A 26,383-nucleotide genomic window follows, 5' to 3' on the forward strand; every position below is an offset into this window, starting at 1 on the left:
GCGGGCTTATGTGAGAGCGGCAATGAACCTCCGGGTTCCTTAAAAGCCAGTAAGTAAGTAAGTAAGTAAGTAAATAAGTAAGTATGAAGTATTGATACTAAACCTTTGTGCTGTACTAGTAGACAACTAGAGTGTGACTATAATTAAGACTTATAGTACTGATAAAATCTTTTTTTGTTGACATGTTCCATATTCTATCCATGAAGCGATGTACGAATATCATAGAATGTAAAGAAATGCAATGCAATGCAATACACTACAATACAATGGAGTTAATTTTTACGTAATGCTGAGAATACGTCCACGTTTTCTTTTTCAACATACTCTATTATTTCTGCGACACCAAACACAGACTATTGTAGATAATGTCTTGGAATGCACCTTTCAGTTGCTGTAAGTTTGTTGAGTGTGTCAGGAAAACAATAGCCTACATGTTCTTTAAGGTACCGTACAACAAAAGACGACTGTAGAGGCCATATAATTAACTAATGCCTACTTACGTTCATCTATAAGCAATAGCACTATATGAGGCGCAAACTTTCAAAATAGACTTTGTCCACAAAACATCACCTCCGTCTTTCAGTTGCTGACTATAGTAGTCGTGACAGCAGGTTGCAACTTACACACTTGGCCAACTTATTGTGAGATATAATTATTTGGAAGTGTACGTCAGATTTACGTATCAATAGTATTAATAGGAAATTTTCTGTTAGTGCAGTTTATTTATTCCCTTAAGTGTGTTTTATCTAACAAAGTTAACGCTGGATGAAAACTTACGTGGTGATCGACACTACTCTGCAGATCATAGATGAAAGTTCAGATGATGATGACGCTGAAGGCAATGTAGAGATTGAATATGAAACATGTGACAATGACAAGGATCTAAGATACATTAGGAGAGATTGAGAATCACGTAGAAAGCAAACGAATGGAGAAAGAAGGCAAAAACAAGAAAACAAGAAGAAAAGAAAAGGAAAGGAGAAGGAAAGGAAAAGGAAAGGAAAAAGAAAGGAAAGGAGACGGAAAGGAAAAGGAAAGGAGAAGAGAAGAGAAGAGAAGAGAAGAGAAGAGAAGAGAAGAGAAGAGAAGAGAAGAGAAGAGAAGAGAAGAGAAGAGAAGAGAAGAGAAGAGAAGAGAAGAGAAGAGAAGAGAAGAGGGCAGATGGCAGAGGGCATGAGGACAGAGGGCAGAGGGCATGAGGGCAGAGGGCATGAGGGCAGAGGGCATGAGGAAAGAGGGCATGAGGACAGAAGGCATGAGGGCAGAGGTCATGAGGGCAGAGGGCATGAGGACATGAGGACAGAGGGCATGAGGGCAGAGGGCAGATGGCAGAGGGCAGAGGGCAGATGGCAGAGGGCAGAGGGCATGAGGGCAGAGGGCATGAGGAAAGAGGGCATGAGGACAGAAGGCATGGGGGCAGAGGGCAGATGGCAGAGGTCATGAGGGCAGAGGGCATGAGTGAATGAGGACAGAGGGCAGAGGGCATGAGGGCATGAGGGCAGAGGGCATGAGGGCAGAGGGCATGAGGTCATGATGGCAGAGGGCATGAGGGCATGAGGGCAGAGGGCATGAGGGCAGAGAGCATGAGGGCAGAGGGCATGAGGGCAGAGAGCATGAGGGCAGAGGGCATGAGGGCAGAGGGCAGAGGGAATGAGGGCAGAGAGCATGAGGACAGAGGGCAGAGGGCATGAGGGCAGATGGCAGAGGGCAAAGGGCAGATGGCATGAGGGCAGAGGGCACGAGGGCAGAGGGCATGTGGGCAGAAGGCAGACGGGAAAGGGCAGATGGCTGAGGGCATGAGGGCATGAGGAAAGAGGGCATGAGGGCAGAGGGCATGAGGGAAGAAGGCATGAGGACAGAGGGTAAAGGGCAGATGGCAGAGGATACGAGGGCAGAGGGCAGAGGTCATGAGGAAAGAGGGCATAAGGAAAGAGGGCATGAGGACAGAGGGCATGAGGGCAGAGGGCTGATGGCAGAAGGCATGAGGACAGAGGGCATGAGGGCAAAGGGAAAGAGGGCAGAGGGCATGAGGGCATGAGGACAGAGGGCATGAGGGCAGAGGGCATGTGGGCAGGGGGCATGAGGGCAGAGGGCATGAGGATATGAGGGCATGAGGGCAGAGGGCATGAGGGCAGAGGGCATGAGGGCAGAGGCGGAGGGCATGAGGACAGAGGGCATAGGGCAGAGGGCATGAGGGCAGGGGGCATGAGGCATTAGGGGTGCATGAGGGCAGATGGCAGAGAGGAAGATATTTTCATAACACTAACCTACAATCCACAATAACCTGAAATAGCTATTGCTTCACTCCCACATGTAAAACCGACTGATCGTTCTGCCATTGTTACTTGCATTTTCGCATTGGAACTCAAGAACTGAAGATGTATAGGTTAAATAAAAAATATTTAACATGAAGAAAACCATTCAGAGGGTTAGGCCTATATTTCATTATTGTAGAAGCAAATAACTTCCAAAATGTTTGGCATTCTTCATTGGAAATAAATTTGAAAAACTTTAATTTGAACTTCTAATGAACTTAGCAGCATTTGCTGCACAAGCCACTACTTTTATGTTTCAATTCGGTTTTGTAATGTCACACACTGTTCCTTTTGAACGTCAGGGCCATGACGTTTCTTTCTCTTATTTCCTCTTCGGGTCTAGGCATAGCATAGCTTAGGTGCGCCATGTTGAAGGTCCTGTGCTCGATTCCCGGTGCCGGAACGAATTTTTCTCCATTAATAAATATTCTTTACTGGTGAAATGTTGATTGTCTGCCCCGCTATTCCATAAATATTTAGTGTCTTCATCTTCAGGGAGATGCACTATCACCTTTACTTTTTAACTTCGCTTCAGAATATCCCATTAGGAAAGTACAGGATAACAGAGAGGGTTTGGAATTGAACGGGTTACATCAGCTGCTTGTCTATGCGGATGACGTGAATATGTTAGGAGAAAATCCACAAACGATTGCGGAAAATACGGGAATTGTACTGGAAGCAAGTAAAGCGATAGGTTTGGAAGTAAATCCCGAAAAGACAAAGTATATGATTATGTCTCGTGACCAGAATATTGTACGAAATGAAAATATAAAAATTGGAGATTTATCTTTCGAAGAGGTGGAAAAATTCAAATATCTTGGAGCAACAGTAACAAATACAAATGACACTCGGGAGGAAATTAAACGTAGAATAAATATGGGAAATGCGTGTTATTATTCGGTTGAGAAGCTTTTATCATCTAGCCTGCTGTCAAAAAATCTGAAAGTTAGAATTTATAAAACAATTATATTACAGTTGTTCTTTATGGTTGTGAAACTTGGACTCTCACTCTGAGAGAGGAACATAGGTTAAGGGTGTTTGAGAATAAGGTGCTTAGGAAAATATTTGGGGCTAAGTGGGATGAAGTTACAGGAGAATGGAGAAAGTTACACAACGCAGAACTTCACGCATTGTATTCTTCACCTGACATAATTAGGAACATTAAATCCAGACGTTTGAGATGGGTAGGGCATGTACCACGTATGGGCGAATCCAGAAATGCATATAGAGTGTTAGTTGGGAGACCGGAGGGAAAAAGACCTTTGGGGAGGCCGAGACGTAGATGGGAAAATAATATTAAAATGGATTTGAGGGAGGTGGGATATGATGATAGAGACTGGATTAATCTTGCACAGGATAGGGACCGATGGCGGGCTTATGTGAGGGCGGCAATGAACCTTCGGGTTTCTTAAAGCCATTTGTAAGTAAGTAAGTAAGTATTCATCTTCAAACGCAGACGAAATCATAACATCCTAAAATCTCTACAAATGTCCTACATACAGTATCCATAGTTTTCAAGAGCAATATCACATTTTCATAATTCTCTTTGGTATGAGCAGAATGAGCTACTGGAATGGAAGGAAACTCGTTCCCATTTTGAAGTAGGACAGCTTTGAGACTCCTTCGCTATTTGGTACTGGAGGAATGGATGATGGCATGTTGATATATAGAACATTTTTATCTGTTCTTTTGTACGTTTATAGTGTGTAATATTGACCATAAAAAAACTAAAACTGTCGTAGGTTTTTTCAGTATTCGGGGGATTGCAAATGGCATACACTTTCTTGTTCTACATAGACAATCCTCCAAATAGACTGAGAGCTTCACCGCATACTGCATCTTGACCTTTCGTCTCATCCCTACAAAATGCAAGTTGTTCAACAACTAAATACTAACGAAAAAAATAATCGCTTATATTATTGTCGACAAATGCAGGAAATAATTCAACAAGATCCGTTGCTACTGGACGTGCTATTGATGTCAGAGGAGGCTAATTTCGATGTTTCTGGGTTTGTAAATGATAATCCAAGAGTGAAAGCTATCTTGTAATATCTATACTAATAATAAATCTGTAGCAGACATTTTTCTGGTAATTTTCGATTTTCCAAAAATAATTGGTCCTAACATATATAATTAACCACCCTGAAACCGAAAATCGCTTTTTTGACATTTTTGTTTGTATGTCTGTCTGTCTATCTGTATGTTTATTACCTTTTCACGCGATAATGGCTGAACGGATTTCGATGAAAATTGGAATATAAATTAAGTTTGTTGTAACTTAGATTTTAGGCTATATGGCATTCAAAATACATTATTTAAAAGGGGGGTCATAAGGGGGCCTGAATTAAATAAATCGAAATATCTCGCTTATTATTAATTTTTGTGAAAAATGTTACATAACAAACGTTTCTTTAAAAATAATTTGCGATAAGTTTTATTCCTTGAAACAATTTTGATAGGACTGATATTTAATGAGATAAATGAGTTTTAAAATTAAAATAACTGCCATCTAAGGCGGTGTAATGAATTAAAAACCGAATGACTTCGTCTATAAGGGGCCTTGGACAGCAACAATCGAAAGCTATTAAACATAGCCTACAGACAATGTTTCTGTGTTTGTATGAAGTAATATCGGAAGCTAAATTAACCGATTTGTATAATTAATTATTATTTCACCATTGGAAAGTGTAGTTTCTCTAGATGGACATAATGCTATAATGTTATTACAGTAACGTCAGTAAATCGAGGACAGGTGAGATTAAAATAGCTTCTTATGCACAGAAAATTTGATAGGCTATTTTGTACAATCGTTTTCTGTATTTCTTAAAATAATATTTATGTACACTCATTTTAATCTCAGAGAATTGACGAACAACGAGAGTGTATTGATTTAGTATGCAGTAATAGTACGTTAGCTTAGCAAATCCATTATTTTATAATTCAAATTTTAACTTTGCTCAATTGAATCGTGTTAAAATACATAAAATATATATGCAATAAATGCAATGCAAAAAACATTGGGTAATGAGCGAAGCAGATTATCTTGCGCTGTTGTAAAAGTTGTTCCCTGGATCAAACGTCCTATTTTAATTATGTAATTACTTTATATTTATTTCTAACAGGTGCAGCGGAGCGCACGGGTATGGCTAGTGCATAAATAAATATTTTGTTCTTTTGGAAAAAAATTACTTCACTTTTAAAATAGGTAGGATTTATAACGCTTTGAAATTTAATGTGACTTTTGAATAATCTACTTCAGGTTTTATTTTTTAACAAAATAATCTGCCCTGAATGAAGGTGACCATAAGGATCCAGAATAAAAGTACTATAGAATAATTTAGAAAGACAAAAATGATTAAGTACAGGAATTTAAGTAAAAAGATCCAGACAAATGCAAATCCAATAGAATCATTAATGGCTAAAATATAAATGGTAATGTAATATTTGGAGTGAATTCTTAAGAATATTCAATACAATTTTTTTAATTTAAAAAAAATCGCAGCCCGAGTGCTTTTAAAATATTACACGTGAATTTAGGAAGTGTGCCACGTGAGCCAAACAAAAGACCAGAAACACTCCACTGACTAGTGGGAAGGTTATATTTCTCACTTAGATAAGGGATGCAGGTCTCATAAATGGATTTCTTCTCCTCATCAACGTGTTGTGCCTGCAGGGCATCCCTCTCAAACCGGATTGTAGGATCAAGAACTAATCCCTTAGATTGAGTCCTGTGGATGGCTACAATATCTGCTCTTCTGTTCGAATCTAAGGATGAAACGCAGTGGATCTCCTCGTGTACTTCCCATCCTCGACGCTTGAGGACATTAGCAATACCGGTCCTGGCCTTATGGTGTCGATTGTTGTGCAGCAGCTCCGTTATTCGACAGAACCCCAACACGTGACCAAGAGTTTCCATCTCGTTGCAGCCGAGATGGCGACAACGGGTTGTGTTGAAACTTCTGCCGGCACAGATCTAACCGCAGATAGATTGCTGGACATTTTAATTGCATTAATGTATTCTGAAATTTATTAAAGTGGAATATAGTAATATCAATTAATACTCATTCAAGGAAGAGATGTGTATTAATAAATTTATTCAGTTTACAAATAAAGTTATTACATTTTTTAATAGAATTTAAATAAATTTCTTGATCTATAGAACTTTTCATTTTAATGTCAATTACATTTTCTAATACACTTCTTTCGCAATAGATTTACAGACATGTACCGGTACGGTGTCAACATAAACGCACAAAGACACTAAGTAATAAAACTGTATTAGAATTGTGACGCCTTTTTCGTTCTTAGAATTGATATAAATAAATCCATATGAAGGACTGAGTTATCGTGAGTTACGCCATTCCAATAGCAAACAACAGGAAAGAGGATGTGAGTAATGTTTTAAAAATACCAAGCTAAGTATAATACAACCAAGCAGGCATATCTTCTCCAGACTTCCAACCGCAATGTCATTATGTTTACAAAATTATTTGGTACCCTTCTAGTAGCACAGGTGAGTGTGACTCTCCAATAACAAAACACAACATAGAAAGATATTATGGTGTGGTGTGGATTGAAGAACGCATGATAAATGTGTGAATGGGAGCATGGGAAAGTGAAAGAAGTAAAACGGTACACAAATTTTATTTCTTTTTAAAATTATAGTGACTGATTCGAAGGATTTGTAAATTTTAAGCTTGCAGAAAACTTGTCTCATCTAGTAGCATATCTTTCTACTGAAAGAAAATTATTTTTAATGCTCGACCATGCCGAAATGTAGTAATTATACACCTGGTAGTAGCCCTTTAATGCATCTCATTAAAGTACACCTATTCATTATAGTTCAGTTGTTCAGCCAATGAGAAATCACCATTGTACCATTATAAAACCGCAAGTATCGATTATTCTCGGATATGCAATCGAAAGACAATTAGCGAAAAGTCACGGAGGCTGGAAATGCAATACTGTCGCAGAAGGTTATGTTCTGTTACTATAATAATTAGCGTTAATTGTAAATAATATTCAAATAAATTCAACTTGTCATCTCGTTTTTCAATTCTAAATCAATTTCCCGGTTATATCAATATTAATGTTCATGTTATTCTCTAGATTATATCAAGGTCAATGACATTCGTGCCTCGGAAAAAATCAATACTTTCACGTCTGCGCACATCTCACAATTCAGGTCAGTTCCGCTCCTCACTTACATAATCATAACATGAATACTTATGAATAATTTCAAGTTAGAAATATGGTCGAGCATGAAAAGTCGTATGAAACTTGCCTATAATGGTAATTAAGACGTTCGTGTGAAAATTATGAAACCAGCGCAAGCGAGTTTCATAAACAAACATACTCGCGTCTTAATTACTACCATTATAGGCTCGTTGCATAATGTACTTTTAAGGGTTAAATTTTTAAAAGATGAGGAAACGTAAATGCAAGACAAAGCAACGATAACGAATCAGTAGTGCAATTTGGGTCTCATAGGCTATGAGAAGTTCCTAACTTTATATAACAGCATTTTAAATTTTAGTTTATTACGTCTGAGTAGAATACAAAACCTTTTCCATTTTTAAACCATGAGGGTAAAATTAATTTCGTACACGTAAAATGTTTCAACTATTATTTGTAATTACTTTCAATGGAATAGTCGAAGTTGTATGACGTTCCCGTCATCTTTATTAAAACCCTCACTCACTGATCCCTTTTTCCGGCTTTTTCTCAACTGTCTTGAAGGTGGTCATCTTGTTCAGTAAGATAGCACAAGGAAATCATGTAAATAGATAAAACGTATCAAAATTGATTAATTACGATATTACGTTTTAGATACTATTTGTTTTAACCTCATGTAATTGACAAATCTATGCATTTAAACCTGACTTTATACTATTTCTTATAAAACTTTTAACCTGTGTTTGTTATTATCTGGTGATTGTATATTTATTTTTGATTTTATTTTTACATTTATTCATATTGTAGTAGCCATGTATTATATCTAATCTGACGTTGTCTATGGCTGTAAATCGCTGAATGACATTAAATTCATCCATCTATCCATCTAAAAGAATACGTAAGTTTTTTTTTTAATTTGCGATTTCACTAGCAATAAAACTATATATTTCCGAAGTGTTTCGGTCACACTGTCAAATTAATATTATGACAATTTCATTCTCAGTAAATTTTCTACTGCGTATTGATTATTTATAGAGAATTAGTAACATAAAGTTTATTTTTTCTTTCATTATGCCTATCAGGAAGAAGTACAAGTAATTTCCTGTAATAATTACATTTATAATACATAACAACTGTCAATTACCTAAATAAATATTAATTTCACCTATTAAGTTGACAATTTTATATATAAAGTAATTGTTTTTTCTTTATATTACTACAGGTGCATTACATCGCTCTCGGACAAAACGGTAAGAATATTATTATAATATTGTTATGATTGAATGTATTTATCATAAGGAACGACTGAAATAGTACATTATGCAACGAGCCTATAATGGTAGTAATTAAGACGCCAGTATGTTTGTTTATGAAATTCGTTTGCGCTCGTTTCATACGAGCGTCTTAATTACCATTATAGGCAAGTTTCATACGAATTTTTATGCTCGACCATATTTCTAACTTGAAATTATTCAGAGTATTCATGTTATCGTTATGTAAGTGAGGAGCGGAACTGACCTAAATTGTGAGATGTGCGCAGACGCGAAAGTATTGATTTTTTCCGAGGCCGAATGTCATTGACCTTGATATAACGTAGAGAATAAAATGAACATTTGTCTTGATATAACCTAGAAAATGATTTAGAATTGAAAAACGAGATGACAAATTGAATTTATTTGAATATTATTTACAATTAACGCTAATTATTATAGTAACAGAACATAACCTTCTGCGACAGTATTGGATTTCCAGCCTCCGTGACTTTTCGCTAATTGTCTTTCGATTGCATATCCGAGAATAATCGATACTTGCGGTTTTATAATGGTACAATGGTGGTTTCTCATTGGCTGAACAACTGAATTATAATGAATAGGTGTACTTTAATGAGGTGCATTAAAGGTTTATAATTACTACATTTCGGCATGGTCGAGCATAAAAGTAGGTATGTGTGATTTATTTAAATTATGGTACATTGTGATTTCTCTCTACTTCATATTCCATAATATACAACGTGTCCCAAAGTGATTATTCCGATATTAATGTAGTTTATTTAGGAAAGTATGTATTGTAAGTTGTAGGGACACAGTTTCCATATACAACTAACCATCACCTAGTTTACTATACGGGCATGTGATAGGTATTGTTGGAAAAAGTCATTTAAAAAAAATGGCACTAGGCCTATCGGATTCGTAGATAATATTTAGTGTCCTGAATATCGCAGCTCATCGTTCTGTTGTGACTGCAGGGAGGGGAGAGTAAGTTCATTTTTCAGCAAGATATTACAAAACCTTACTTCAACCACCCTGTGTTTATTTCAACGAGTAAGTTACCTCCCTCAGTGTTGTTTTGGCCGTAGCACTGCCGAAGACGAAAATTTGAAGATGTGGCCCATGTATTCACCTGAGCTAACTTCTATGAATTTTTCCTTTGCGGTACGTAAAAGACAATGTTTACGTTCCGCCTTTGGTCAATAACCTGCAGGATCTACAGCGTCGCATCACAGAGGTAGTACAGGTGACATATGCTGTACAAAATGTGGGAGCAATTGAATCAGCGCTTGGATTGTTCCGTGTGGCCAGAGGCTCTCATATCAAAAACTTGTAAGGTAGCAAGAGATTAACTGTTCATTTGCACTTACTGGCTTGTTGTATCATTAACAGCTACAGAGGAAAAGCATTGTGAACTCGGAGCAATCATTTTGGAACACTGTATACATTCTATACACTGCTCCGTAGATATTCCTTTAGAAAAAAAGTCTATGTTTATCTACTTATATATAACACGCGGAGCAAGTCCCCTGCAATCGCCAAGCAGCTTGTTTAGGTAGAGCGTGGAAGTCATGGAATATGATGCAGAGTAAAAGAAAAAAAGATCGATCTTGGGGGATTGGGGATTTAAGAGTTGTAAATTCATTAAAAAACAAGTGAATCTCATACAACGTTAGTACAAATTACTTTTATTTCCTACAATATATCTATCTATATAAGACAATAATAAATAAACAAATAATTTAAAATATAAATAGACAAATATATAAATAAATAAGTAAATAAATAAATTAATTAATTAGTATAAATAAGTAAATGAATAAATAAATAAATGAATAAATAAATAAACAAATAAATAAATAAAAATAAATAAGTAAGTAAATAAATAAGTAAATAAATAAATGCGTAAATAAGTAAAAAATAAAATAAATAAATACATAAATAAATAAATAATAAAATATATAAATAAGTAAATAAATAAATATATAAATAAATAAGTGAAAAAATAAATAAATAAGTAAATAAATAAATAAGTAAATAGCAAATAAGTAAATAAATAAATAAATAAGTAAATAAATATGTAAATTAATAAATAAGTAAATTAATAAATGAAAAAATTAATAAATATGTAAATAAATGAATAAATAAATAAATGAATAAATGAGTAAATAAATAAATAAGTATATAAATAAATAAGTAAAAAATAAAATGAATAAATAAATAAGTAAATAAATAAGGAAATAAATAAATAAGTAAGTAAATAAATAAATAAGTAAATAAGTAAGAAAGAAAATAAATAAATAAGTAAATAAATACATAAGTATATAAAAAAGTAAATAAACAGATGAATAAATAAGTAAATAAGTAATTAAATGAATGAATAAATAAATAAGTAATGGAATAAGTAAGTAAACAAATAAATAAATTAATGAATAAATAGATAAATAAGTAAATAATTAAATAAATAATAAATCAGTAAATAAGTAAATAAATAAATAAGTAAATAAATGGGTGAATGAATAAGTAAGTAGGTAAGTAAATAAATAAATAAATAAATAAATCGCCGGAGCAATGCATTACACTGAGCAAGTAGTCTTTTCTTTGCCAGCAAAATTCAGTACATACTACTCAGTGGCACGAAAACAGTGAATTGTTAAGTTTGAAGTTTTTAATGTTCTTTCAATAATGTGATAGTTACCGATATTTGCTATCTGTCTTCTCGTATATTTTCAAGAATATTAAATTAAGGTTGAAGTTTGGGAGAGACAAACCTACGTGCACTTACGTTACAGACACACACAATCTTAGAAATTTTCTACTATATCGCGTCCTTCATTCGATATCGTTCTTTATGCGCATTTTCCAAGATTGTCGATAAACAAACGGCAACATACTCGTGCCAATCGACATTAACAGTACGACGACCGTCCAGTGGAACAGAGATGACAGGGCCAGAGCGACGAAGGAATGGGAAAGCAACTTTCTTGATACTCCTTCGGCATTTTTTTTACTTTTGTTGACTTATCTTCGTCTGGGAAGATCCACTGTGCCGATAGTTGTTTATATTTTAACTCATAACAGTCGACTCATATTTAGCCGCCTATTATGATGTCAAAAACAGACTTTGACCGTCCTCGATTGAATGTGTTGCGCATTTTCGATCACCGATGACTACGTGTTCTTTCTCAGTCTCTGTGATATTATGTATATCCATTTAGCACTCACTACCTTCCAGCAAGGTGGCCATGAGAGATCCTTTTCACTTTCACTGTCTATTGCTATTCTTCCTCTGCATTATTACTAATTATTTTAAAAAATGTACTTGTTAGCTTAGTCTTCTTTGATAACGGCATTTAATGCTACTTCGTTTGAATAGGTTCACTTTGAATTCTGCATTCATTATTAGTTATTTAAATATGCCTACTGATAAACTGTACGTGGTAACCAAATGACACAATGGCGCACGTTTCCAACTCTTAAAAATTCGAGTCAAAATAAACATAAAATTAGAGTTAATTACATATCATGGGGAGTGTAATATAACTAGAAGTAAAAGGGAAAATACGTAATTCATTCATTATGATTGGATAAAAAGTGGTCACATAAAAATTGGCGCATCTTTCCAAGTCTTAAAAATCATCATCATTATCATCGTCCTTGCAGGTATTAGGCCTAGTGACCTATTACGGTCTCCATTCATCTTTTCATGAGGCGTCCCAAAGATCGTCTTCCATGTGGTACATAGCGGAGAAATTGTCTTGGGAATCTGGAACGGTCCATCCTATTGACATGGTTAAGCCATTTTTGTCTACAGTGGTTGAGATGTTCATAAATAGGTGTAATTTTCAATTCTTTTGTAATTAGTTCATTCCTTTTGTGGTCAAGCAAGCTGTAGCAGGCAGTCCTCCTTAGAAATTCATTTCCGCAGTTGTTAGGCGTTGAACATCTGAGTTTCGGACAGTCCAGGCCTCACTACCATACATGAGTCCACACCTGTGGAGTAACGGTCAGCGCGTCTGGCCGCGAAACCAGGTGGCCCGGGTTCGAATCCCGGTCGGGGCAAGTTACTGGTTGAGGTTTTTTCCGGGGTTTTCCCTCAACCCAATACGAGCAAATGCTGGGTAACTTTCGGTGCTGGACCCCGGACTCATTTCACTGGCATTATCACCTTCATTTCATTCAGACGCTAAATAATCTAGATGTTGATACAGCGTCGTAAAATAACCCAATTAAAAAAAACCATACATGAGGACAGGTGAATATTTTCAGATATATCAGTAACAGGTAAATATGTCAAATAATAACCTAAATATTTAAATGAGTTTACCTGTTCCAACATATGGCTTCCAATGCAAATTTTACTCATAACTGGCTGTTTACCTTGAAACAGTCTTAAAAATTAAAGTCAAAACAAACAAAAAATTACAGTTAACTACATATCATGAGAAGTATAATATAACTACAAGTGAAAAGAAAAAAAAAATAATTCATTCTTTCCTTCATTGTGATTGGATAAAAAGTGGTCATAAAAATAATGGCGCATATTTCCAAGTCTTAAAAATTAAAGTCAAAATAAACACAAAATTACAATTAATTACATATAATCAGGGGTGTAATATAACTACAAGTAAAAAGGGAAAATAAGTAATTTGTTCGTTTATTCCTTCATTATGATTCGATAAAAAAGTGGTCATAAAAATAATGGCGCATGTTTCCAAGTCTTAAAAATTAAAGGCAAAATAAACACAAAATTACAGTTAACTACATATCATGAAGAGTATAATATAAATACAAGTGAAAAGAGAAAAAATGTAATTCATTCATTCTTTCCTTCATTATGATTGAATAAAAAGTGGTCATAAAATAATGGCGCATGTTTCCAAGTCTTAAAAATTAAAGGCAAAATAAACACAAAATTACAGTTAACTACATATCATGAAGAGTATAATATAAATACAAGTGAAAAGAGAAAAAATGTAATTTATTCATTCTTTCCTTCATTATGATTGAATAAAAAGTGGTCATAAAATAATGGCGCATGTTTCCAAGTCTTAAAAATTAAAGGCAAAATAAACACAAAATTACAGTTAACTACATATCATGAAGAGTATAATATAAATACAAGTGAAAAGAGAAAAAATGTAATTCATTCATTCTTTCCTTCATTATGATTGAATAAAAAGTGGTCATAAAATAATGGCGCATGTTTCCAAGTCTTAAAAATAAAAGTCAAAATAAACACAAAATTACAGTTAACTACATATCATGAAGAGTATAATATAAATACAAGTGAAAAGAGAAAAAATGTAATTTATTCATTCTTTCCTTCATTATGATTGAATAAAAAGTGGTCATAAAATAATGGCGCATGTTTCCAAGTCTTAAAAATTAAAGTCAAAATAAACACAAAATTACAGTTAACTACATATCATGAGGAGTGTAATATAACTACAAGTAAAAAGGGAAAATAAATAATTTATTCGTTTATTCCTTCATTATGATTGGATAAAAAAGTGGTCATAAAAATAATGGCGCATGTTTCCAAGTCTTAAAAATTAAAAGGCAAAATAAACACAAAATTACAGTTAACTACATATCATGAAGAGTATAATATAAATACAAGTGAAAAGAGAAAAAATGTAATTCATTCATTCTTTCCTTCATTATGATTGAATAAAAAGTGGTCATAAAATAATGGCGCATGTTTCCAAGTCTTAAAAATAAAAGTCAAAATAAACACAAAATTACAGTTAACTACATATCATGAAGAGTATAATATAAATACAAGTGAAAAGAGAAAAAATGTAATTTATTCGTTTCTTCCTTCATTATGATTGAATAAAAAAGTGGTCATAAAATAATGGCGCATCTTTTCAAGTCTTAAAAATTAAAGTCAAAACAAACAAAAAAATTACAGCTAATTACATATCATGAGGACTATAATATAACTACAAGTAAAAAGGGAAAATAAGTAATTTATTCGTTTCTTCCTTCATTATGATTGAATAAAAAAGTGGTCATAAAATAATGGCGCATGTTTTCAAGTCTTAAAAATTTAAGTCAAAACAAACAAAAAAATTACAGCTAATTACATATCATGAGGACTATAATATAACTACAAGTAAAAAGGGAAAATAAGTAATTTATTCGTTTCTTCCTTCATTATGATTGAATAAAAAAGTGGTCATAAAATAATGGCGCATCTTTTCAAGTCTTAAAAATTAAAGTCAAAACAAACAAAAAAATTACAGCTAATTACATATCATGAGGACTATAATATAACTACAAGTAAAAAGGGAAAATAAGTAATTTATTCGTTTCTTCCTTCATTATGATTGAATAAAAAAGTGGTCATAAAAATAATGGCGCACCTTTTCAGGTCTTAAAAATTAAAGTCAAAACAAACAAAAAAATTACAGCTAATTACATATCATGAGGACTATAATATAACTACAAGTAAAAAGGGAAAATATGTAATGTATTCATTCATTCCTTCATTATGATTGGATAAAATAAAACATAGTTTGAAAAAGTATAGAAAACAGTAATCCGTCTACTGAAACTAAGCGCGCAGAAAGAAGAAAACAATCAACGACTTGATCAGGAAAACACAAAAGAGATAACAGAAGATTTTCCAAGCATTCGTTTGTAAGATTCATTATTATTGATCGAGTGCTTATACATATTTTCTTATTTGACAGATGTCTACCGAATACCCTACGACTACGCTGGAAATCTGAAAAACAAGGATGACTACTTGAGAGACTACGATTTCATGGGTGCTGCGTACAACGAGGAGAAGAAGAAAGACTTTGCCGATGGAAGAGATAACCAAAAAATACGTCAGCCGCTATTTATTGAAGAAAAGAGACTTCTTCCCGTGAAAGATATTCACTACACAATAACAGACCCGTTGGTGTTCGATGAGGATACGGGAACTTTGACTAAAAATAGTGACCACAGGAAAACAGATCGGTTATTGGACGAGGGGAAGAAAGACATTTTCGTTAGAAATACTGACGGAAATCAGCCAATATTCACTGATTTAAATGAACTGCTACGGATCTACAAACCCACGGAAATTGTTGAGAAGACTGATAGAAATTCCGTAAAGCAAAATAAAAGAAAACGTATGTTTAATAAAAAGAATAATTCCGTAAATAGAAGATACTTAGTTTCTAATCCTGAAGAAAAGCAACTTAACGGAATAGAGAAATTATATGTTCCTGAAAGGGGTGGGCAGATTGATTTAAACAATGTAAAAAATGTCCGTAGAACATTAATGGGTCTTCTACGCAACAGAAATATCATAGTGAACATCCATCATTTAAATGCAATTTTGAGAAGAAATATAAAGGAAACAAATGACGGTGTAGTTAATAAACATGACATACAATTTGGGGGTAACAACTTGAAGTCAATGAACAAGAAAGAAACAGTTGACGATACAAGGTACAGTCAGCATATGCCCCATTTCAGTAACCAGGGAGACTATAACGCTATGCACGCTATACCAGGACCGACAGAATATCAAACAGTACAATCTTTCGTTGAAAATCCTGAAGATGGATTTGAGAGAGAAGAATATCCAAGACAGCATCATTACAAGTTCAATATTAATGAAGAAGAACGATATGGCATGAGAAATCAACAGAAAGAACCTTCCTATTATTTTGTAGAGAATCAAAATAGAGAGGTGTATGCACCATATATGGATGATGCCAAAGACAACAATTTTAAGAGTTATTCACAATATTATGGTTATCGTCCAATAAATCATAAGAGAAAAAAGCATGGAGAGGTGAATTACATTACCTATCCCAGAGGAGGATATAAAATAAAGAATGCTGGGAAATATTATGAAACCGAAGATTATGGACCAAGAGACAACGTAAGAAACAAATATGGTTCTGAAAAATATGTAACTTTTCCAATAAATGAATATGGACGACAAAATTACGTAAAGTATCATTATTTACCAAGGTATCACGAGAGGTACAAACCTGAAAGGAAGAAATATGGAACTCATACTACAAATGGATTCAGAAATGAGAACGCAAATGATGCCAAAGACAACAATTTTAAGAGTTATTCACAATATTATGGTTATCCTCCAATAAATCGAAAGAGAAAAAAGCATGGACAGGTAAATTACATTACTTATCCTAGGGGAGGATATAAAATAAAGAATGCTGGGAAATATTATGAAACCGAAGGTTATGGACCAAGAAATAACGTAAGAAAGAAATATGGTACTGAAAAATATGCAACTTTTCCAATAAATGAATACGAACGACAAAATTACGTAAAGTATCATTACTTACCAAGATATCACGAAAGGAATAAACCTGAAAGGAGGAAATTTGGAACTCATACTGCAAATGGATTCAGAAATGAGAACGCAAGACAACATTATGTAATACATCCAAACAATGAAAACATAAAACAAAGCCGTTATTTACATTTAGATACTGACACACATGACGAAGAATTACATCCTTATTTAACGAGAAGTCACAAGAAACACAAAAATCTGAATATAATACGACAGTTTGGACATTTTTTAAGTAACTTACAAGGAATTGAGAGTGGAATGGAAAGACATGAAACTTATTTAGACAACGAGGTAAAGGAAAACAATGAAATGGAAAAAAATACATCGCAGTTCTCCGGTAAGTTTCTGCATGTTCACTCTAAAAGAAGCTAAAATCATATTTGTGTAGCTCATGTACAGGGGCATCACTTTATTTTTACCAACATTTTTAACATTAACCTGGCTATACTCGGAAACACTGTTACCCCCTTCCATTACAGGAGTTTGGTTTACTAGTGCAGTGTGTAAACAAATCATTTTACTAGCTATAGGAGGAGAGAAAAGTAGTGTATCCATTTATGTTACAGGGAACTACGATGCTAGGATTTTCAGTTTGATCATTACTTTTACGGTATTTTATCAAAATACAGTAGAATAGTAACTTTCTTTCACAAACTCAACTATTCAGACGATTTTATTCATTATGGCTACTTTATTCAGCATATTACCGTACTTTCCGTAACTCTAATCTTCACTTCTGCTCAGTCCACACAGATAAAGTTATTCAGTCATGCTACACACGGTACCTGTGCGAAATAAGCAGGGACGGGTATTTACGGAGATCGCGAAAATCACGACATAATAGATATATAATAGATTTTTACTAATCTTTACGAATTAAGTGATTCTGAATACGGATAAACCAATCACGACAAATCGTGACATAGAGTTCTAATAGCGAAATATGAACATATTCGCGAATTATTACTATTGCGTCGTTTTATAGCGAATTTCATATTCTGAGTTCTTTTTTCGGACTTTTTTTTTTTTCATTTGAATTTGTTACACATTCAAGTAGGCTACATTACATGGTATTCCAGGTGTTCTGATTACATTAGTGAACTCAAAAGACGAAGAATTCAACATTTCACTAATAATTGAAAGTATTAATTTGAGGACTGCAAGTTTTTTTCGTTTTTAATGAATGTGTTAAATACAGTCTCAATTCAACAAATCTCTATTGGCCATACCGCACCTTTACCAGAATCCAAAGAACATTTTACGTTAATTGTTTGAAAAATAATATTCATACTGAGTTAATACTCCAATTTAAAAATAATTATATTTTCCAAAATTTCCATGAATATCCAACAAATCAATCTCCAACAATCTCCGCCGACACCAATATTAAAAAACACAAATGATAAATTTAATCTCCATAAATACCTGCCCCTGGAAATAATATTGTGAATTTTATTAGTAACAACAATGTAATTTATTCGTCACAACAATAATTCCTTTCTACAATTCGCCTTAAACGCTCTCGTCAACAATTGGATCTTCACTCAACACAGTATTCGTTATAGCACTCCACCGACGACAATGACAATTTACTTGGATTATTACGCACAACAATGAACTGTTAATCTTAACTAATATTTACAAAGCACTATTTACAAATCAGAACTATCAGTTCTCAGTTCACAGTTCTTCTATCTCAGTCACTCGAGTTCACAGTATCTCGAACCACAGACCTTCAGAGACAGTTCACTATATTCGAACTCGGGTCCCTCCAACTGCGGTCCACTGCGCTCGAACTCAGGTCCCTCCAACTGCGATCCACTGCACTCGAACTCAGGCCTTCGGATGCTGACGCAGATGCGGACGCACACTCGAGTCGAACTCCGGCACACAAGTCTGGCTTGCTTGCTCTGGCTTACTCACTGACTGAATAACTGAAAACTCTGAAACTGCTGTCGTTCCTTCGCGACCGTAATTTATAACCACAGCGACGTAGCCTCGAAAATTCGCGAGTCTTCCACTTCGACGGATTTCTGGAATAGTCGGGAAGGTCGTTCCACATTCACTGCGTTAAGTAGCAGCTGCGCGCGCAGCCTCCCCTCGCGTGTAGGCCCCTTTCCCCTTTCCCCGTGAAGCCCGCGCAATATGCTCTCTCGCGGGACGCTGGTCGTGAGTTCGAATCTCACGTCGCTGTCACAATATTCAATAATATAGGCTCTTCCTTCTATAGAAAACGCAACCATATTTCTGAAACACGCTATACTCTGGACTGTTTACTTCACTGCTAGCAGACTTAGAATGCAACAGCTGTCGTAAGTTTGTGTGGCTGACGGGAGCAAGAACGTTACTGCAAGGGGTGGAAGTCAAGTACATTCAGAAACGCAGGTACAGTAAAAATGCAAGTAAAAATAAAGTGATGTCACGGTATAAATTCATAAATGCATTTTTAGCTAAAATTCTAACAATGTGTCAATAGATGCCAATCTGTATTTTCAGACCTAGCGTCATGCTCTTCATAATTCACAGACTTCCCGCTACAACCTTGATCGGAGTTCTATTGAAAGTTCTAACAGCTGTGAACGAAAGAAGGCAATAAATTATAAATACAGTGAAACCTCTCATTTACGGACATCGATGGGACGTAATAATCTGTCCGCATCTGGGAGGTGTCCTTTATTGGGAGGGAGAATCCCCAATCTAACAGTAAATTTATAATATACATTATGTATCCCTTCACGCTTTAAATGAAATGTATTATTGTATTAGTTTAAGTCTAAATACAGTCTAAAGTACTAGGTAAATTCTTTGCAACTTTGAACTACAGTAGATAAGACCGAAAAAGGAAAATACAGCACTGTGCCATGCAATTTTATTCTAAGTCTACAGTTATGCAGTACTGTAATTTTCAGTTTTCAACTTAACCTTTACATTATGTCTCTCGAAACAGAACAACTGATTAAAGTGAAGAGAATAATCCTACTAACCCTATCATGTGTCGAACACAATTTCACGATCGCGGAAATCTCGGACCCATCAGACAGGTTAAATTTTATTACTTTGTTTATCCACCCGCTTCCAGCTAACAAGGGGTAGCCGGCTGGGCTAGTGGTAGCCTACGAGACTCTTATTGTCTTCTTTCATGTTAAGGAATTTCTGTACAGTTCTCAAAACTAATGTTTCCATTTTTGCAACACATTAGGTCTTGAAATCCAAGTTCTGTCCGCAGTCAGGAGGCAAAGCAAGCTTTAGGACTGTGAAACAGCTGTCCGTGTCCGTGTCTGAGAGTGTCCGTAAACGAGAATTAAATTTATCATTATTTCTATATTATTTCAGTTGGAACATAAGAATCTGTCCGTATATGAGGAGTGTCCGTATCTTGGAGGTGTCCATAAGGAGAGCTTTCACTGTACTGTATAATTGCACATTTTCATACTCGCGGGCTATACATTCATATGTTCATACATGTATAATAATAAAATATGGTGTATTAAACGACGCTTGCAGCTGCCGAGGTTATATCAGCGTCGCAGGTGTGCCGGAATTTTGTCTCGCAGGAGTTCCTTTACATGCCAGTAAGTCTACTGACAAACACACTTAAATGCCATCGACCTCGGCCGGGATCGAACCAGCAAACTCGAGCACAGAAGGCCAGCGCTATACCGACTGCGCTACCCAGGCCGACTTTCACAAATGTATACACTCACACATTATATATATTGGGTTATTTTACGACGCTGTATCAACATCTAGGTTATGTAGCGTCTGAATGAAATGAAGGTGACAATGCCGGTGAAATGAGTCCGGGGTCCAGCACCGAAAGTTACCCAGCATTTGCTCGTATTGGGTTGAGGGAAAACCCCGGAAAAATCCTCAACCAGGTAACTTGCTCCAACCGGGATTCGAACCCGGGCCACCTGTTTTCGCGACCAGACGCGCTGACCGTTACTGCACAGGTGTGGACCACTACATATGTGTATACATTCATAAAGTATATGCAAGCATAGGCTACATTATGCATTTTTATACCTGGCTTCATGACAAACGTTCATACACACGCACGCACATACACACACACGTACTGTGTTGGCCGTTGTATGCGAGATTCGTGAATTGAAATCTGTTGGACAGTGGTGTATTTGTAAAGGATGACAAAACAAAAAACATGGTTTCCCACGGGAAACAAGTAACTATACAGATCTCGTGCTGTAGATTTTTCATTTCGTTTTCCAAACTCCTCGCATTTTATTTTAACAACACTTAGCCTTCTCGCAGTTATATTTCCAATACATTTTGTGGTAGTCTATGCATATAACATTAGGATACATTTATTACAAGTGTACATATTATTTGAGCACATCTTTAACATAATCTGGATTTGCAAATTATCTTAGTAAGGAAATATGTTCCGTTATCCAAACTTTTTTTGGTGTCAAACAGTTCAAATTATCATGTTAACAAATAAACTAAACTCGAAAGTAAGTTATAAATTGAAGTAATTTCCTGCACTTTTCAATGAGGCGTGTGGAGCTATCACCGCTAGATGACAGTATTATCCAAGAGTCAGTATGTTCGATGTGCGCGCAAGTGCCACAAGCGAAACGAAGAAGCAGGAATGTAACCACAAAATAACATTCATGGTTATGGTGAGCATTGGCTGTTACTTCAAACTATCTACAATTGGGTGCAGAAGATCTCTCAATGGTGACAAGTATCGAACACCGTGTCGGTCTGCCAGTGGAGATTGCCACTGAAGCAGATGTGCAGCACTCTGGCTAATTGATCCGAACAGACAGGAAGGGGACGATATGCTAGCCTGGATAAACAAAGATGATTTGTCTTGAGTGCATTACTACCATTCCGGAGGCAAAGTGTACATCAGTGTTTCCATCTAGTAGAAAATGATACACTTCCCTAAATGTACACTTGCTGCTTCCTTGTTTCGCTTGTGATCACATCGACAATAATGCAATCTTTTGATGAGAGCTTAATGCGTCTTATTAAAAAATCTAGGTCGCTACTACAATTTGTAACTTATCTACGCGCGATGTAAAGATGAAGTCCCTCATTCTTCTTAAATTACATTTGTGTGTTGTTTTGTTCGCATACTGCAGTCTTGCGATGGTGACTAGTAATTTCGAGCTAGAACTTTTTATGCCCGCTGCGCGCGCGCGGAGCTCTTTTACCTGTAAACATTGCTAAAGGATGTACAGAGCTTAGAACACAGCGCATCGTGACGGAACGGAAGCGCTTAAAGCTTTCCAGGAAGAGTGGAAGATACAATATTTATGCTTCGAACATGGTGATGAAGTCCAGTGTTTGTTGTGTAAAAAAAAATATCATTTGCAAAAAAAGCAACATAAAACAGCATTATGAGACGCAACATGAAAAAAATATATAGGCATTATTCAGGAGAAGAGAGAAATAAATTGATTTCGAAATTGACATCGAAGGTAAATTAATTTTCATTTGGGTCAGTAAATTGTATCTAGATTCCTTTTATTTCTTTATTTGTTGCTTGTTTCTGGATATTTACTTTTATTCAACTACGTGTTTCTTTAATTTAGAAATAATATTTTATCTTTGATTGCACTTTAACTTATACTATTACTAAGCTCAAAAAGCTAATTCACTTTTATTCCAATAACTATTTTCAAGATTTTGAGCAAATATGAACTAAACTTTTTGAAAACTTTGATGCAAGGAGCTTTTTTAGTAACGTCAATATAAAATATACTTAAAAATATAATTTCAAAACTATTAGACCTAATTGCAGAAAATTTTCTACAGATGATATTATTATAGATCTGATTATATAGTTTAAATTTCACAAATTTTGGCCGAAAATTGTGGAAGTTTTAAAAATCATACATATCCCCTTAAATTATTGACCCCAAAAATTACGATGGCTCTCAATATCTTAATTTAATCAATTTGTTTTTTCGTGTTACGTGCATCTCACAAATCACTCTAAGAAAATTCATTACATAATCACGACTGGAGAGTAAGGACAACATTTTCACAATCACACAATCATTATATTCTATTTCAATCAATATTGTCATTATTATTTTTTCAACATATACTCAAAAGTACTTGGAGATCACACACGTCGAGCAGGTAGACCCTATTAGTTTCTCCTAACCAATGAAGTGAAGTATTTACATAATAAATAATTGCTTTTAAGAAGAAAATGGTTTACATACAATTAACTTTTCCTATTTCTCTTTTTGTTCCTAAAAAACCCTTCCCTTTGCGATTTGTTTATATATGTACATGTATATTAAACAACTGAATAATTAGCCCTATTACATAGCCAGAAATTTAGTAACGCAAGTTACTGTAATAATTGCTGCCTTTATTTGCTGCATGTGCATGTACATCCCTGTGTCTACTTTGCGACGCTATGTAGTGGATGCGCTATGCGCTCGTGATCAAGGTCGAGCTCTTCTACCACAGTCTACTATATACAGTCGCGAAGCTAGAGGTGATTTTTTACAAATCTCGTGATAAAGCGCTCCAAGCGGTTAGCAACTAGAAACAATAGACTGTCCACGGTCGACTTTGGACTGAATCGTATTTCCATCGAGTGCTAGCTCGTTGCGTATTTCACATTGATGCTTGTGAAATGTTCGTTATTGGTTGTAATGAAAATGTTAATGGCTAAAATACAATAATTGGAATAATAATATTTTCTTGTGTACTGACGACGCCATGAATGCTTGTAATTCTATCGGCTAATAAAGATATAATCTAATCTAATCTAATATAATCTAATCTAATCTTTACTAGAGACGTAGAAAAATTAAGTTTGTTTTAATGAAATTTATTGATCACGTTTTATTTTCAATTCTGGTGGGATTATTATTGCTTAGGCCTACTTTTTTTTTCAAAGGATATGTTTTTAATTATAGCTGTTAATTTTGTTGTTATTTTTATTTGTTACTTTATTAGAGACGTAGAAAAAGTCTGTTACAATAAAATTTATTAATCACGTTTCATTTCCAATTCTGGTGTGATTATTATTGCTTAACCTCAACTACGTAAGCCTACATTACAAGTACCGGTACACGTACATAAGTTAATCCATTAATACATATTTCCATTATTATTGTTGTAAAGGGAAATGCAAATTGATATTTATTGGTTTCATAGTTAATTATCGCTATAATCTTGAATGAGTGAAGCGATTATAGTACATTTCAGTTCGTTTTACACAAACAAAAATAATATTAACCTATTTCTTGCAGGTATCTTCGAGTTCATGCTGGAATTTAATATACTTCACAAAAATAATAAATTAACTTTATGCATTTAATATTTCAATAATGGAAGGAAGGTGTTAATTTTTCCAAAAGAATACAACGAAAATGTAACATATTTTGTCGGCTGCTAGGAGAGAGATCTGCGATGATGAGGCGATAGAAGCGATCCTAGTGGTGGGCAACTATCCATGTTTGCATTTTTACTACATATTGAGCTTCGCGACTGTATATAGTAGACTGTGCTTCTACCATGATTGCGAGCTAATATCGTGTCATCCCTGGCATACTGCCTTCATGGGCGATAAAAATCTTAAAATATTGAGAGTGATATTCATATTAGCAATAAGATTACTTTTCAAACTGCTGTCTTCTAGTTGACATGTTTATGGGTTTCAGAATTCCTCAAGAATATTATTGGTATATCCAGAGAAAATAACCTAATGATACTAGTTCCAGACACAAGAAGTGGCTTCGGAGTTATTTTAAGTAGATTTCTCACTTATCATGACTATGAGAACGAAGAAGAAGAAGAGGAAAAAGAAGAAAGGGAAAACTGAGGTAATTAAGGTGATTGGTTCATTGATTTATATCGACATGTAACTGATATTCAAGATTTTTTTAATGGCAATTGACTTGGACATAAAAATGTCAACATATATGCCTAACTTGGAGTCAGGCCACAAACGGAAACATTGAAGGAGGAGAGTTCGGTCCGGTGCTGTGGATTGAATTCGGCGTAGCTCAGTGGTCAGAGCGCTTGGTACATGGGACCAAGGACCCGGGTTGGATCCCTGGAGCCGGAGCGAATTTTTCTCCTCAAATATTAATATTATTTAATGTAACTGATAGTTTTAGGGATCCAAGACATCGACATGAAGAACTTCATTCCCATAGCACAGCTGAATTCTGCGCCATGTCCTGGCAGATGTTTTGCGCAGATAATCAAGGGTCACTTCGTTGAAGACATCTTCCACAGCTGCTCGTAATTGTGCCGTTGTGTTATTGTGGTGATTTCGCACTTTGTCCTTGATGAACATTATCCGGTTGTGAGGTCGGCAAAAGGAGCTTGATCATCTTCCAATCCACCGTTTAGGAAAGATCGATGGTAAACGTATTCTGGTCAGATATGTTTGTTTATAACTGCACGGTTACCATAGTAGCATGGTACCAACGTCAACATGAGGGTACCAACATTCACATACAACATTCACAAAGTGAGTGAAATAAGAATACGAGAGGTGTACGCCCATTTTGTGAACTCACTGTATAATTTCATAGAAGTGATATGTTGCAACAATGTTTCTTGATACAGCTATCAGTATATTCAAATGATGCTGACTAAATTTTTCAAAGTGTTAATAAAATGTAATTATATTTAAGAGGCTTGGTTTGTTTACGTCACTGAGCGTACTTCATTCTGCAATGTCACGTGTTTTCTGGAGCTATTAGAAAGCAGAAATTGGACTGAATAGATTTGGAAAAGCCGAAACATTTTAAGTTATGTAAAATAATCTCTCACTGTTTATCATTCAGATGTCAATTTTAAAATAACTGTGTATTTATTTATTATATTTTTATATTTATATGGCTGTAAATATTCTCAAATATTAGTCAAAATATATCATTATAATAAACTATCTCATACTTCATTGTACATATTATATCCTATGAGATCAATTCAATTATTTTACTATGTAAAACCTCCCTTCCAAAGAGCTAGCACATAGCTGAGTTGGAGCTAGAAAGAGCCTATGATTGAAGAATGGTGGACAACTACTGGAGCAACTACACAAGTCTTCAAGCAAGATTTCATCGTCTCCAATGTTCAAAAATAATTTGTGTATATTCGTTAATGAAATTCTAGTGACTTCATGAAACGCTTGTACTAGAATTGAATATAAGATTATTCTAAAATAAGATTGCAGTTTGAAAGGAAATATCACTTTTGTTGACGTCGTACAACATTTTGTCCAGTATTCTTTTGAGAAGATTACTCCGTACGTAGATGAAATTATTGGGGATCATCAG

At 34.9% G+C, this 26,383-nt stretch overlaps 1 protein-coding gene across 1 annotated transcript; it reads left to right on the top strand.

The window, feature by feature from the left end:
* Positions 1 to 6,702: 6,702 nt before the first annotated feature.
* Positions 6,703 to 25,986, top strand: LOC138708218 (uncharacterized). The gene is made up of 4 exons (XM_069838547.1): positions 6,703 to 6,828; positions 8,713 to 8,740; positions 15,460 to 17,430; positions 24,752 to 25,986. The coding sequence occupies exons 1-4, from the start codon at positions 6,790 to 6,792 to the stop codon at positions 24,910 to 24,912; spliced, it is 2,199 nt and encodes a 732-aa protein (XP_069694648.1). The 5' UTR covers positions 6,703 to 6,789; the 3' UTR covers positions 24,913 to 25,986.
* The last annotated feature ends 397 nt before the right edge of the window (positions 25,987 to 26,383 follow it).

This window comes from Periplaneta americana, chromosome 1, assembly GCF_040183065.1.
Source record: "Periplaneta americana isolate PAMFEO1 chromosome 1, P.americana_PAMFEO1_priV1, whole genome shotgun sequence".
NCBI classification, from domain to species: Eukaryota; Metazoa; Arthropoda; class Insecta; order Blattodea; family Blattidae; genus Periplaneta; species Periplaneta americana.

What these genes read in the sequence shown, in the direction of transcription:
- LOC138708218 (XM_069838547.1), top strand. Translation starts at nt 6,790, where the DNA reads ATGTTTACAAAATTATTTGGTACCCTTCTAGTAGCACAG. An exon ending in CATCGCTCTCGGACAAAACG is followed by an intron (nt 8,741 to 15,459) that starts GTAAGAATATTA and finishes CTTATTTGACAG; the next exon opens with ATGTCTACCGAATACCCTAC. An exon ending in AAATACATCGCAGTTCTCCG is followed by an intron (nt 17,431 to 24,751) that starts GTAAGTTTCTGC and finishes TATGGGTTTCAG; the next exon opens with AATTCCTCAAGAATATTATT.